We start from the raw sequence: 13910 nt of genomic DNA, 5'->3' as shown, positions 1-13910 counted from the left end.
AAGTGAAGAGGCAGAGATGATGTTGAATGACAGGTGAGGTATGAGTGGCGGCAACTTGAAATTAGCGGAGAATGAGGCCTGGTGGGTAACGGGAAGAGAGGATATATTGAAGAGCAAGTTCCCATCTCCGGAGTTCGGATAGGTTGGTGTTGGTGGGAAGTATCCAGATAACCCGGACGGTGTAACACTGTGCCAAGATGTGCTGGCCGTGCACCACGGCATGTTTAGCCACAGGGTGATCCTCATTACCAACAAACACTGTCTGCCTGTGTCCATTCATGCGAATGGACAGTTTGTTGCTGGTCATTCCCACATAGAATGCATCACAGTGTAGGCAGGTCAGTTGGTAAATCACGTGGGTGCTTTCACATGTGGCTCTGCCTTTGATCGTGTACACCTTCCGGGTTACAGGACTGGAGTAGGTGGTGGTGGGAGGGTGCATGGGACAGGTTTTACACCAGGGGCGGTTACAAGGATAGGAGCCAGAGGGTAGGGAAGGTGGTTTGGGGATTTCATAGGGATGAACTAACAGGTTACGAAGGTTAGGTGGACGGCGGAAAGACACTCTTGGTGGAGTGGGGAGGATTTCATGAAGGATGGATCTCATTTCAGGGCAGGTTTTGAGGAAGTCGTATCCCTGCTGGAGAGCCACATTCAGAGTCTGGTCCAGTCCCGGAAAGTATCCTGTCACAAGTGGGGCACTTTTGTGGTTCTTCTGTGGGGGATTCTGGGTTCGAGAGGAGGAGGAAGTGGCTCTGGTTATTTGCTTCTGTACAAGGTCGGGAGGGTAGTTGCGAGATGTGAAAGCTGTTGTCAGGTTATTGGTGTAATGGTTCAGGGATTCTGGACTGGAGCAGATTCGTTTGCCACGAAGACCTAGGCTGTAGGGAAGGGACCGTTTGATGTGGAATGGGTGGCAGCTGTCATAATGGAGGTACTGTTGCTTGTTGGTGGGTTTGGTGTGGACGGACATGTGAAGCTGGCCATTGGACAGGAGGAGGTCAACGTCAAGGAAAGTGGCATGGGATTTGGAGTAGGACCAGGTGAATCTGATGGAACCAAAGGAGTTGAGGTTGGAGAGGAAATTCTGAAGTTCTTCTTCATTGTGAGTCCAGATCATGAAGATGTCATCAATAAATCTGTACCAAACTTTGGGTTGGCAGGCCTGGGTAACCAAGAAGGCTTCCTGTAAGCGACCCATGAATAGGTTGGCGTACGAGGGGGCCATCCTGGCACCCATGGCTGTTCCCTTTAATTGTTGGTATGTCTGGCCTTCAAAAGTGAAGAAATTGTGGGTCAGGATGAAGCTGGCTAAGGTGATGAGAAAAGAGGTTTTAGGTAGGGTGGCAGGTGATCGGCGTGAAAGGAAGTGCTCCATCGCAGCAAGGCCCTGGACGTGCAGAATATTTGTGTATAAGGAAGTGGCATCAATGGTTACAAGGATGGTTTCCGGGGGTAACAGATTGGGTAAGGATTCCAGGCGTTCGAGAAAGTGGTTGGTGTCTTTGATGAAGGATGGGAGACTGCATGTAATGGGTTGAAGGTGTTGATCTACGTAGGCAGAGATCCGTTCTGTGGGGGCTTGGTAACCAGCTACAATGGGGCGGCTGGGATGATTGGGTTTGTGGATTTTAGGAAGAAGGTAGAAGGTAGGGGTGCGGGGTGTTGGTGGGGTCAGGAGGTTGATGGCGTCAGGTGAAAGGTTTTGCAGGGGGCCTAAGGTTCTGAGGGTTCCTTGAAGCTCCGCCTGGACATCGGGAACGGGGTTACCTTGGCAAACTTTGTATGTGGTGGTGTCTGAAAGCTGACGCAGTCCGTCAGCCACATACTCCCGACGATCAAGTACCACGGTCGTGGAACCCTTGTCCGCCGGAAGAATGACTATGGATCGGTCAGCCTTCAGATCATGGATAGCCTGGGCTTCAGCAGTGGTGATGTTGGGAGTAGGATCAAGGTTTTTTAAGTAGGACTGAGATGCAAGGCTGGAAGTCAGAAATTCCTGGAAGGTTTGGAGAGGGTGATTTTGAGGAAGAGGAGGGGGGGTCCCGCTGCGACGGAGGACGGAACTTTTCCAGGCAGGGTTCAATTTGGATGGTGTCTTGGGGAGTTGGATCATTAGGAGTAGGATTAGGATCATTTTTCTTCGTGGCAAAGTGATATTTCCAGCAGAGAGTACGAGTGTAGGACAGTAAATCTTTGACGAGGGCTGTTTGGTTGAATCTGGGAGTGGGGCTGAAGGTGAGGCCTTTGGATAGGACAGAGGTTTCAGATTGGGAGAGAGGTTTGGAGGAAAGGTTAACTACTGAATTAGGGTGTTGTGGTTCCAGGTTGTGTTGATTGGAATTTTGAGGTTTTGGCGGGACACTTCCAGCTCCACTCCCTCCAAAACCTCAAAATTCCAATCAACACAACCTGGAACCACAACACCCTAATTCAGTAGTTAACCTTTCCTCCAAACCTCTCTCCCAATCTGAAACCTCTGTCCTATCCAAAGGCCTCACCTTCAGCCCCACTCCCAGATTCAACCAAACAGCTCTCGTCAAAGATTTACTGTCCTACACTCGTACTCTCTGCTGGAAATATCACTTTGCCACGTAGAAAAATGATCCTAATCCTACTCCTAATGATCCAACTCCCCAAGACACCATCCAAATTGAACCCTGCCTGGAACAGTTCCGTCCTCCGTCGCAGCGGGACCCCCCCTCCTCTTCCTCAAAATCACCCTCTCCAAACCTTCCAGGAATTTCTGACTTCCAGCCTCGCATCTCAGTCCTACTTAAAAAACCTTGATCCTGCTCCCAACATCACCACTGCTGAAGCCCAGGCTATCCGTGATCTGAAGGCTGACCGATCCATAGTCATTCTTCCGGCAGACAAGGGTTCCACGACCGTGGTACTTGATCGTCGGGAGTATGTGGCTGACGGACTGCGTCAGCTTTCAGACAACAACACATACAAAGTTTGCCAAGGTAACCCCGTTCCCGATGTCCAGGCGGAGCTTCAAGGAATCCTCAGAACCTTAGGCCCCCTGCAAAACCTTTCACCTGACTCCATCAACCTCCTGACCCCACCGACACCCCGCACCCCTACCTTCTACCTTCTTCCTAAAATCCACAAACCCAATCATCCCAGCCGCCCCATTGTAGCTGGTTACCAAGCCCCCACAGAACGGATCTCTGCCTACGTAGATCAACACCTTCAACCCATTACATGCAGTCTCCCATCCTTCATCAAAGACACCAACCACTTTCTCGAACGCCTGGAATCCTTACCCAATCTGTTACCCCCGGAAACCATCCTTGTAACCATTGATGCCACTTCCTTATACACAAATATTCCGCACGTCCAGGGCCTTGCTGCGATGGAGCACTTCCTTTCACGCCGATCACCTGCCACCCTACCTAAAACCTCTTTCCTCATCACCTTAGCCAGCTTCATCCTGACCCACAACTTCTTCACTTTTGAAGGCCAGACATACCAACAATTAAAGGGAACAGCCATGGGTGCCAGGATGGCCCCCTCGTACGCCAACCTATTCATGGGTCGCTTACAGGAAGCCTTCTTGGTTACCCAGGCCTGCCAACCCAAAGTTTGGTACAGATTTATTGAAGACATCTTCATGATCTGGACTCACAATGAAGAAGAACTTCAGAATTTCCTCTCCAACCTCAACTCCTTTGGTTCCATCAGATTCACCTGGTCCTACTCCAAATCCCATGCCACTTTCCTTGACGTTGACCTCCTCCTGTCCAATGGCCAGCTTCACTCGTCCGTCCACATCAGACCCACCAACAAGCAACAGTACCTCCATTTTGACAGCTGCCACCCATTCCACATCAAACGGTCCCTTCCCTACAGCCTAGGTCTTCGTGGCAAACGAATCTGCTCCAGTCCAGAATCCCTGAACCATTACACCAACAACCTGACAACAGCTTTCACATCTCGCAACTACCCTCCCGACCTTGTACAGAAGCAAATAACCAGAGCCACTTCCTCCTCCCGTCGAACCCATAATCCCCCACAGAAGAACCACAAAAGTGCCCCACTTGTGACAGGATACTTTCCGGGACTGGACCAGACTCTGAATGTGGCTCTCCAGCAGGGATACGACTTCCTCAAATCCTGTCATGAAATGAGATCCATCCTTCATGAAATCCTCCCCACTCCACCAAGAGTGTCTTTCCGCCGTCCACCTAACCTTCGTAACCTGTTAGTTCATCCCTATGAAATCCCCAAACCACCTTCCCTACCCTCTGGCTCCTATCCTTGTAACCGCCCCCGGTGTAAAACCTGTCCCATGCACCCTCCCACCACCACCTACTCCAGTCCTGTAACCCGGAAGGTGTACACGATCAAAGGCAGAGCCACATGTGAAAGCACCCACGTGATTTACCAACTGACCTGCCTACACTGTGATGCATTCTATGTGGGAATGACCAGCAACAAACTGTCCATTCGCATGAATGGACACAGGCAGACAGTGTTTGTTGGTAATGAGGATCACCCTGTGGCTAAACATGCCTTGGTGCACGGCCAGCACATCTTGGCACAGTGTTACACCGTCCGGGTTATCTGGATACTTCCCACCAACACCAACCTATCCGAACTCCGGAGATGGGAACTTGCTCTTCAATATATCCTCTCTTCCCGTTACCCACCAGGCCTCAATCTCCGCTAATTTCAAGTTGCCGCCACTCATACCTCACCTGTCATTCAACATCATCTCTGCCTCTTCACTTCCGCCTCGACTGACATCTGTGCCCAAACTCTTTGTCTTTAAATATGTCTGCTTGTGTCTGTATGTGTGTGTGTGTGTGTGTGTGTGTGTGTGTGTGTGTGTGTGTGTGTGTGTGTGTGCGCGCGCGCGCGCGAGTGTATACCCGTCCCTTTTTCCCCCCTAAAGTAAGTCTTTCCGCTCCCGGGATTGGAATGACTCCTTACCCTCTCCCTTAAAACCCACATCCTTTCGTCTTTCCCTCTCTTTCCCTCTTTCCTGATGAGTCAACAGTTTGTTGCGAAAGGTTGAATTTTGTGTGTGTGTTTGTGTTCGTTTGTGTGTCTAACGACCTGCCAGCGCTTTCGTTCGGTAAGTCACATCATCTTTGTTTATATATATATATATATAACAGAGGGAAACATTCCACGTGGAAAAAATATATCTAAAAAGAAAGATGATGAGACTTGCCAAACAAAAGCGCTGGCAGGTCGATAGACACACAAACAAACACAAATGTACAGACAAAATTCAAGCTTTCGCAACAAACTGTTGCCTCATCAGGAAAGAGGGAAGGAGAGGGAAAGACGAAGGGATGTGGGTTTTAAGGGAGAGGGTAAGGAGTCATTCCAATCCCGGGAGCGGAAAGACTTACCTTAGGGGGAAAAAAGGACAGGTATACACTCGCGCGCACACACACACATATCCATCCACACATACAGACACAAGCAGACATATTTAAAGACAAAGAGTTTGGGCAGAGATGTCAGTCGAGGTGGAAGAGTAGAGGCAAAGAAGTTGTTGAGAGACAGGTGAGGTATGAGTGGCGGCAACTGGAAATTAGCGGAGATTGAGGCCTGGCGGATAACGAGAAGAGAGGATATACTGAAGGGCAAGTTCCCATCTCCGGAGTTCGGATAGGTTGGTGTTGGTGGGAAGTATCCAGATAACCCGGACGGTGTAACACTGTGCCAAGATGTGCTGGCTGTGCACCAAGGCATGTTTAGCCACAGGGTGATCCTCATTACCAACAAACACTGTCTGCCTGTGTCCATTCATGCGAATGGACAGTTTGTTGCTGGTCATTCCCACATAGAATGCATCACAGTGTAGGCAGGTCAGTTGGTAAATCACGTGGGTGCTTTCACACGTGGCTCTGCCTTTGATCGTGTACACCTTCCGGGTTACAGGACTGGAGTAGGTGGTGGTGGGAGGGTGCATGGGACAGGTTTTGCACCGGGGGTGGTTACAAGGATAGGAGCCAGAGGGTAGGGAAGGTGGTTTGGGGATTTCATAGGGATGAACTAACAGGTTACGAAGGTTAGGTGGACGGCGGAAAGACACTCTTGGCGGAGTGGGGAGGATTTCATGAAGGATGGATCTCATTTCAGGGCAGGATTTGAGGAAGTCGTATCCCTGCTGGAGAGCCACATTCAGAGTCTGGTCCAGTCCCGGAAAGTATCCTGTCACAAGTGGGGCACTTTTGTGGTTCTTCTGTGGGGGATTCTGGGTTTGAGGGGATGAGGAAGTGGCTCTGGTTATTTGCTTCTGTACCAGGCCAGGAGGGTAGTTGCGGGATGCGAAAGCTGTTGTCAGGTTGTTGGTGTAATGTTTCAGGGATTCCGGACTGGAGCAGATTCGTTTGCACGTCCAGGGCCTCGCTGCGATGGAGCATTTCCTTTCACGCCGATCACCTGCCACCCTACCTAAAACCTCTTTCCTCATTACCTTAGCCAGCTTCATCCTGACCCACAACTTCTTCACTTTTGAAGGCCAGACATACCAACAATTAAAGGGAACAGCCATGGGTACCAGGATGGCCCCCTCGTACGCCAACCTATTCATGGGTCGCTTAGAGGAAGCCTTCTTGGTTACCCAGGTCTGCCAACCCAAAGTTTGGTACAGATTTATTGATGACATCTTCATGATCTGGACTCACAGTGAAGAATAACTCCAGAATTTCCTCTCCAACCTCAACTCCTTTGGTTCCATCAGATTCACCTGGTCCTACTCTAAATCCCATGCCACTTTCCTTGACGTTGACCTCCACCTGTCCAATGGCCAACTTCACACGTCCGTCCACATCAAACCCACCAACAAGCAACAGTACCTCCATTATGACAGCTGCCACCCATTCCACATCAAACGGTCCCTTCCCTACAGCCTAGGTCTTCGTGGCAAATGAATCTGCTCCAGTCCGGAATCCCTGAAACATTACACCAACAACCTGACAACAGCTTTCGCATCCCGCAACTACCCTCCCGGCCTGGTATAGAAGCAAATAACCAGAGCCACTTCCTCATCCCCTCAAACCCAGAATCCCCCACAGAAGAACCACAAAAGTGCCCCACTTGTGACAGGATACTTTCCGGGACTGGACCAGACTCTGAATGTGGCTCTCCAGCAGGGATACGACTTCCTCAAATCCTGCCCTGAAATGAGATCCATCCTTCATGAAATCCTCCCCACTCCGCCAAGAGTGTCTTTCCGCCGTCCACCTAACCTTCGTAACCTGTTAGTTCATCCCTATGAAATCCCCAAACCACCTTCCCTACCCTCTGGCTCCTATCCTTGTAACCGCCCCCGGTGCAAAACCTGTCCCATGCACCCTCCCACCACCACCTACTCCAGTCCTGTAACCCGGAAGGTGTACACGATCAAAGGCAGAGCCACGTGTGAAAGCACCCACGTGATTTACCAACTGACCTGCCTACACTGTGATGCATTCTATGTGGGAATGACCAGCAACAAACTGTCCATTCGCATGAATGGACACAGGCAGACAGTGTTTGTTGGTAATGAGGATCACCCTGTGGCTAAACATGCCTTGGTGCACAGCCAGCACATCTTGGCACAGTGTTACACCGTCCGGGTTATCTGGATACTTCCCACCAACACCAACCTATCCGAACTCCGGAGATGGGAACTTGCCCTTCAGTATATCCTCTCTTCTCGTTATCCGCCAGGCCTCAATCTCCGCTAATTTCCAGTTGCCGCCACTCATACCTCACCTGTCTCTCAACAACTTCTTTGCCTCTACTCTTCCACCTCGACTGGCATCTCTGCCCAAACTCTTTGTCTTTAAATATGTCTGCTTGTGTCTGTATGTGTGGATGGATATGTGTGTGTGTGCGCGCGAGTGTATACCTGTCCTTTTTTCCCCCTAAGGTAAGTCTTTCCGCTCCCGGGATTGGAATGACTCCTTACCCTCTCCCTTAAAACCCACATCCTTTCGTCTTTCCCTCTCCTTCCCTCTTTCCTGATGAGGCAACAGTTTGTTGCGAAAGCTTGAATTTTGTGTGTACATTTGTGTTTGTTTGTGTGTATATCGACCTGCCAGCGCTTTTGTTTGGTAAGTCTCATCATCTTTCTTTTTTTATATATATATGCTACAGTGAACATCTCTAGCTCTTTAAATAACTGTGTGCAGGATGATCTTGGATGAGCTCCGGCAATTATTCTGATTACACGCTTTTGTGCAATGAACACTCTTTTACTCAGTGATGAGTTACCCCAAAATATGATGCCATATGAAAGGAGAAAATGAATATAGGCGTGGTAAGCTAATTTACCGAGATGTATATCGCCAAAATTTGCAATGACCCTAATAGGGCAAGTAGCTGAACTCAAACGTTTCAGCAGATCCTCAGTGTTTTTTTTCCAGTTCAACCCCTCATCAATGCATACACCTAGAAATTTTGAATATTCTACCTTAGCTATCTATATCCTCTACCACCTGGCAAAGATGTGCACTTGGCTTGAAAAAGTCTGTGACCTGGTACCTGTCACCTAATTTTTCCTGCAAAATCTGGCCCACACTTCTTCCATGGCTGCTACCTAGCAACAGAACTTTCCTCTTACTTCTACTTTTTTTGAAACAGTTGGTTTCCTAGTGAGATTCTGTTGCATCTTAACTACATCTACTTCTACTGGAGCCTCTTCCTTACTTAACTGTGGTAGCAAGGCAAATCTATTGGTTGTGCCAATTGGGAAACTGTCAGACACTGTCCTCTATCTGTGGCACTTGTTCCCAGCTACCACTTCCCACCGCTGTTTACCCTCCTCCCCCCTTAACCTCTTCAGTTAACATATACTTTTAGGCACCCATATCAAGTGAGAAAACCACACATAGCTTTTCTGAGGTATGAGGATTTATTATGAATGACAGCTGAGAATTTGATTCATTTACAGTTTTTGTAAAAGAGTCCAAACTAATAGATAGATATGATCGGAAATAAAGAAACAACTTGGGGACAAGAGAGAGGAAAATAGAAGACCCCGATCTGTCTCTACCCAGCACAGAGGAGAAACTTAACGTAGTCATTATATCCCTCAAATAAGGAAAGCTGCTGGACTGGATGGATTTCTCACTTTCATTAAACACTAGCAAGCAAGGTGCGACAATACCTATTATAATTTCACAATGGAATACTGGGCAGAGGAAAAACCCCTCGGCAATTTAAAATTGGATAAACTGTTGCTATACTCAAATCAAGAAAACCTTAAGACAACCCAGCAAACTGTTGTCCAGTTGTGCTACTAAGCTTCTGTTAACCCTGAAGCCTATGCATAAAGTGCACCAACCAAAAATAAAATTATTTTGTGTGGTTCCGTTGTTGTTTCACAACTGTAAACCCATACCCATTCCTTCAATATTGGTTTAGGTGACACAGCGATAAATTGTATTGTCATACGTCCAAATGAGCTGCAGTAATATAAAATACAAAGTGAGCTAGGTGAGAAAAAATGTAAAATCCATGAAAAAAAATTACCCCGATTACAACTAGCAACATAATCCCACATTGAGGCAGTTATCTACAAATTAATTAGTGATCGAATAAGCAGCTGGCTGGGATCTGATGCAACTGCTGTGCTTAATGCTTTGAGTGGGTTATTACTGTTTCTGTAACATTTGGCCTTGACAACAGAGTGTTATAGTGAAAATTTATTTTCTTATTGTTGAATAAAACAGTGGTTAAGCTCATATTATGTAAGTTTATTTTCTCGTTGTTTAAATAAACTAGGATTAAATGTGATTTTGATCGTACCTTGATAATATAAAGAAAGCTATTCTACACATGTGTACAAAGTGCGCTGCGTGCCTACTCGTGTTATGAAAAATGGCGCACCCACTGGAGGGTTAAAAGATGCTGGAAAGACTTCGGTACAGTAGAATATATCCAATAATTGGTACCATAACCACTTTACATTGAGCAGGATTTCATGCAAATTGTAGCTGCTGTGAGAAAGTTCTCACCCTATCATGATTTATAGAAGCAGCCTTCCAAAGAAAAACTTGTGCCATTTATTGACCTCACAGCAGTGTATGACGCCACGTGGCTGGATGGATTTATGGGTAAGCTAAATGAAACCGTTCAATACTCAAAAGATTATGATGCAAAAGATGCCCAAAAAGTGCTCCTTTAAAGTCAATGTTGGGGCAACTATAAGTAAATACCATACCATAAAGAACAGCCTCCCACAGGGCTCTGTTTTAGACCCACTTTCATTTCACTTGTACACCAGCTACATAGTCAGCACTGATTCTGTACAGTTGAGCTATGCTGACGACCTAGCGACAGCACCTCTTTCAAATAAGGTGAATTATCACTTACTAAAAATTAGGAAAAGGTTGACCATTATTACACAAAGTGATGACTTTGCCTGATCCCCTATGAAACAGAAGTCAACTCATTCCACCTAACCAACTGAATGGCAAACAAAGAATTGAATGTAATTTTTCACAAAAAAATTAAAATACATTTGACAACTCAGATATTTAGGTGTTACTTTTGATAGACTCCTGACGTTTAGGAATAACATAGAACTAACAGGACAAAAGCTGAAACTCAGTAAATCATATGTTAATGAAACTGCTGCTGCTAAATGGGGATCTAATACAAACAACTTGAGAACTACAGTACAATCACTTTGGGAACTACAGTACAACCACTTTAGTATCCTGTCATTGAATATTATTCTCCTTTTTGGGGTAGAAGTAGCTACATGTTAACAAAATACGTATCCATCTAAATGACAATGACAGGTACTCTTAGATCAACATTAATACCATTTCTGACAGTACTCGCCAATATTGCTGCCCCAAGTCTCTGACAACAACAAACAGTGACACATGAATGGACTAAACTCAAAAGATCTTGAGACTTACCATACAATTGTCTAAAATCAAGAGAACCAGTACAGGTAAACAATGGCCATCTCTTCCCAGAAAGCTGTGATCTAAGTGAAGAATGGAGAAATCAGTGGTCATCCTTCAATAGTCGAGAGGAGATGGATAAAATAGATCCAATCATCCAACCCCCCTGGGGTGAACCAACCAAATAAAATATTGAGCTCCTTCAGCTGTGTCAGAACGGCCCTTGCCCTGAGAAAACCAACACTACTACATAAATGGGGAATGACCGACAGACTGTGGAACATTGGAACAAGTATTGGACCACATTTTGCATGACTGTCCAAAAACAAAATTCTTGGTTACCTGCACAGACTTTGCAGATGCATCTCCTGGCTGGAGTCTTTGTATATCCAACTTTGATCAAAAATGGCTATCTTAAACTTTTTTAGCTACTGCCACTTCTCCAGCTTTATAGATATGCTTTTACTGTTCCATATTATCATGTTTTGTCATGTATTAAACTAAATTAAGTATGTGTAAATCATAGATCTGTGAGCCATACACGAAATAAACTAATCAGTTGCACTAATTAATTGCTTCTGTGTAATGTGTAATAAAAAATGTAGGGCCAGTTTAATAATGCATAAACATTTGAGTACTTTGTTAATACGATTACCAATACTTCAAAGTCAGTTGCAGTTATTCGCCAAGTTTTTCACGCCATTTAGCTACATCATAAAAGTTGGAATAAGAGAATATAACTACCACGTGTAAAGTTCTTTTGGGTCATGCTGGACAACCAGCTAAATTGGAGTGAATTCATAGATAAACATAATTTTGTGAATTCATAGATAAACATAATTTTGTGTGAAGTTTATCACCACATATCTTACATATGTGTTTTCAAGTATCCTGAAATGCTTACTCAGTTATTGCTGCACTTACCTCTTAATGATATTTGCTGTAAAATAATAAACTTAAGATGAACTGTTAACATGACAGTAATATGAGACCCACATATTTTGCACATATATTTTATCTCCTTATCAGATTGCTGAAGATCTTAAGGAAGTTCCCCTCATGTAAAAAAGCTCCCCTCACATATATGAAATTAAGAATAGTTATAAATTCAAAAGAAAATTATAGGAATATTAAATAGGCTACCCCCTACAAATTATCTGATCTGATTGTATAGATGACTGAATTTAACTGCATGGCAGAAGCAATGCACATTACAGATATATATAAGCCTTATCTTGTCATTTACCCATTGCTGCTGTTCTTTTAGGACTGGGGAAAACCGGGCAATGTTCATAATCTCCAAATGAAGTGGCATGTTCCAGATGAGGAGGAAATAAAACATGTTCAGGATATTGTCAACAGATATTTACCAGTGGAATTAGAACGTATCAGCAGTTACATCAATGACAAATCACAAATGACAAGGTATGTAGGAAGTATGTTTATGATACTAATTAATGTTTGTATTATCATTGCAGAAATGGAGGTTTTTTATAGGTTGTAACAGTGGAAGATAAATTGCGTCCATGAGATTATGATATTGAGTTCTCTCACATTGATGTCATTTTTTTACAGTCATTTTTGTCAAATTAGTCAAAATTTCCATTGAAATTTGTAAATATGTTATTTCTTAGGGAAGAACTCCAGTGCTCATTACACATTGTAAATGGAATACTTGGATGCAGACCTCTTCTTCCACAATGGGATGAACCACCAGTTAAACTGTAAGTTAACGGCATTGGTATTTTGGAATTAAAATAATATTTATAAAGTTACCAAGTTGTGCCCCACAATTTGCTCCCTAATTTATCATCATGTGTTTTTTTAGTATCTTCACCTTGTGCAGAACAGGTAGGCATAGATAATTGTATTACTGTGATAGGCTGTGGTTTTGTATCGCTCTTGACTATCATAATCCCTTCCCTATGCTGTTCATTGTAGTTCACCTGCATTCTTATTTTCTTGTTCATTATTAGACCTACTGCAGCATACCTCTGTTTCGTTTTCTGTTCATAACCCTGTACTCAGGTGCCACTGCATTTCACTGTTTTTCACTCTCAATCTTTCCATTATTCTTTTCAATTTCTCTAATCTACCTACATGATTAAGGATCTGAGCGAGATGGTGCAGTGGTTAGCACAATGTACTCACATTTGGGAGGACTAGTGATTCCCTGAAACACTCCAGGCAAATGCCAGAATGGTATCTTTGGAAAGGGTATATCCAATCTCTTTCTGTATCCACTTGTAATCTGAGCTTGTGCTCTGTCCCTGATGACCCCACTGTCGATTGGATGTTAAACTCTGTCTTCTTTTTGATTAAAGTACCTTAATATTCTACTCCCTGACCCACAGAACACCAGTTAAAAAAACTTTCAGTAGCGTACATCTGTATATATGAATAGGGCACATTTTCCCTCAGGAGGATTAAACGATATAGTAAATCTGGAGGTCAATAGAAAATATGTCCTTGGTATCCCTGTGCACTGACATGCCACACTGTTTCCGCAGATACCACTCTGATGTGGTCACACTTAAGTTCATTTGTCTGTATTGTGGTTTTCAATTGCAATGCTTTAAAATACTGAAGTTGGCTAGTACGGAAAAAAAAAAAAAAATAAAAAATTCATCTTTACCCACAAATACTTTTCCTTCAACGGCAACAAATCAGGTGGGTAGCTTTGGAAACTGTAATGGTACTGACCTGTGTCAACTTTTTCATGGGCTGCATGGAAGAAAAGTTCCTCAACATCCAATAGCTGGACCCCATTGATGGAGCCGATTTATCAGTGACTTGTTTGTGGTCTGCACGCATGATGAGAAAGAGCTCCTCCACTTCCTGCAACAGCTTAACTGCTTTTCCCAATTCAAATTCATCTGGTCCTTTTCCAAATCCAAAGTCACCTTTGTTAGTAATAACTTAAATGTAGCTGAGATTCGTATGCAAATCTCAGTCCATATAAAACCAACCAATAAGCAACAATAATTCCACTTCATCAGCTGCCATTTTTTCCACATTGAATATCCCCTTCTCAGTAAC

General features: G+C 44.7%; 1 protein-coding gene across 1 annotated transcript in view; it reads left to right on the top strand.

The window, feature by feature from the left end:
- LOC126259172 (proteasome activator complex subunit 4-like) overlaps nucleotides 1-13910 on the top strand; it is a 251235-nt gene that overhangs the window by 84286 nt on the left and 153039 nt on the right. The window contains exons 14-15 of the mRNA XM_049955739.1: nucleotides 12139-12296; nucleotides 12506-12595. Coding sequence (XP_049811696.1) covers nucleotides 12139-12296; nucleotides 12506-12595 — 248 coding nt within the window. The remainder of the gene's footprint in view (nucleotides 1-12138; nucleotides 12297-12505; nucleotides 12596-13910) is intronic.

The sequence above is a fragment of the Schistocerca nitens genome, chromosome 5 (assembly GCF_023898315.1).
Source record: "Schistocerca nitens isolate TAMUIC-IGC-003100 chromosome 5, iqSchNite1.1, whole genome shotgun sequence".
Lineage (NCBI taxonomy): Eukaryota > Metazoa > Arthropoda > Insecta > Orthoptera > Acrididae > Schistocerca > Schistocerca nitens.
Note: the sequence above shows the minus strand (reverse complement) of the source record. Positions and strands in the feature narration are given on the sequence as shown.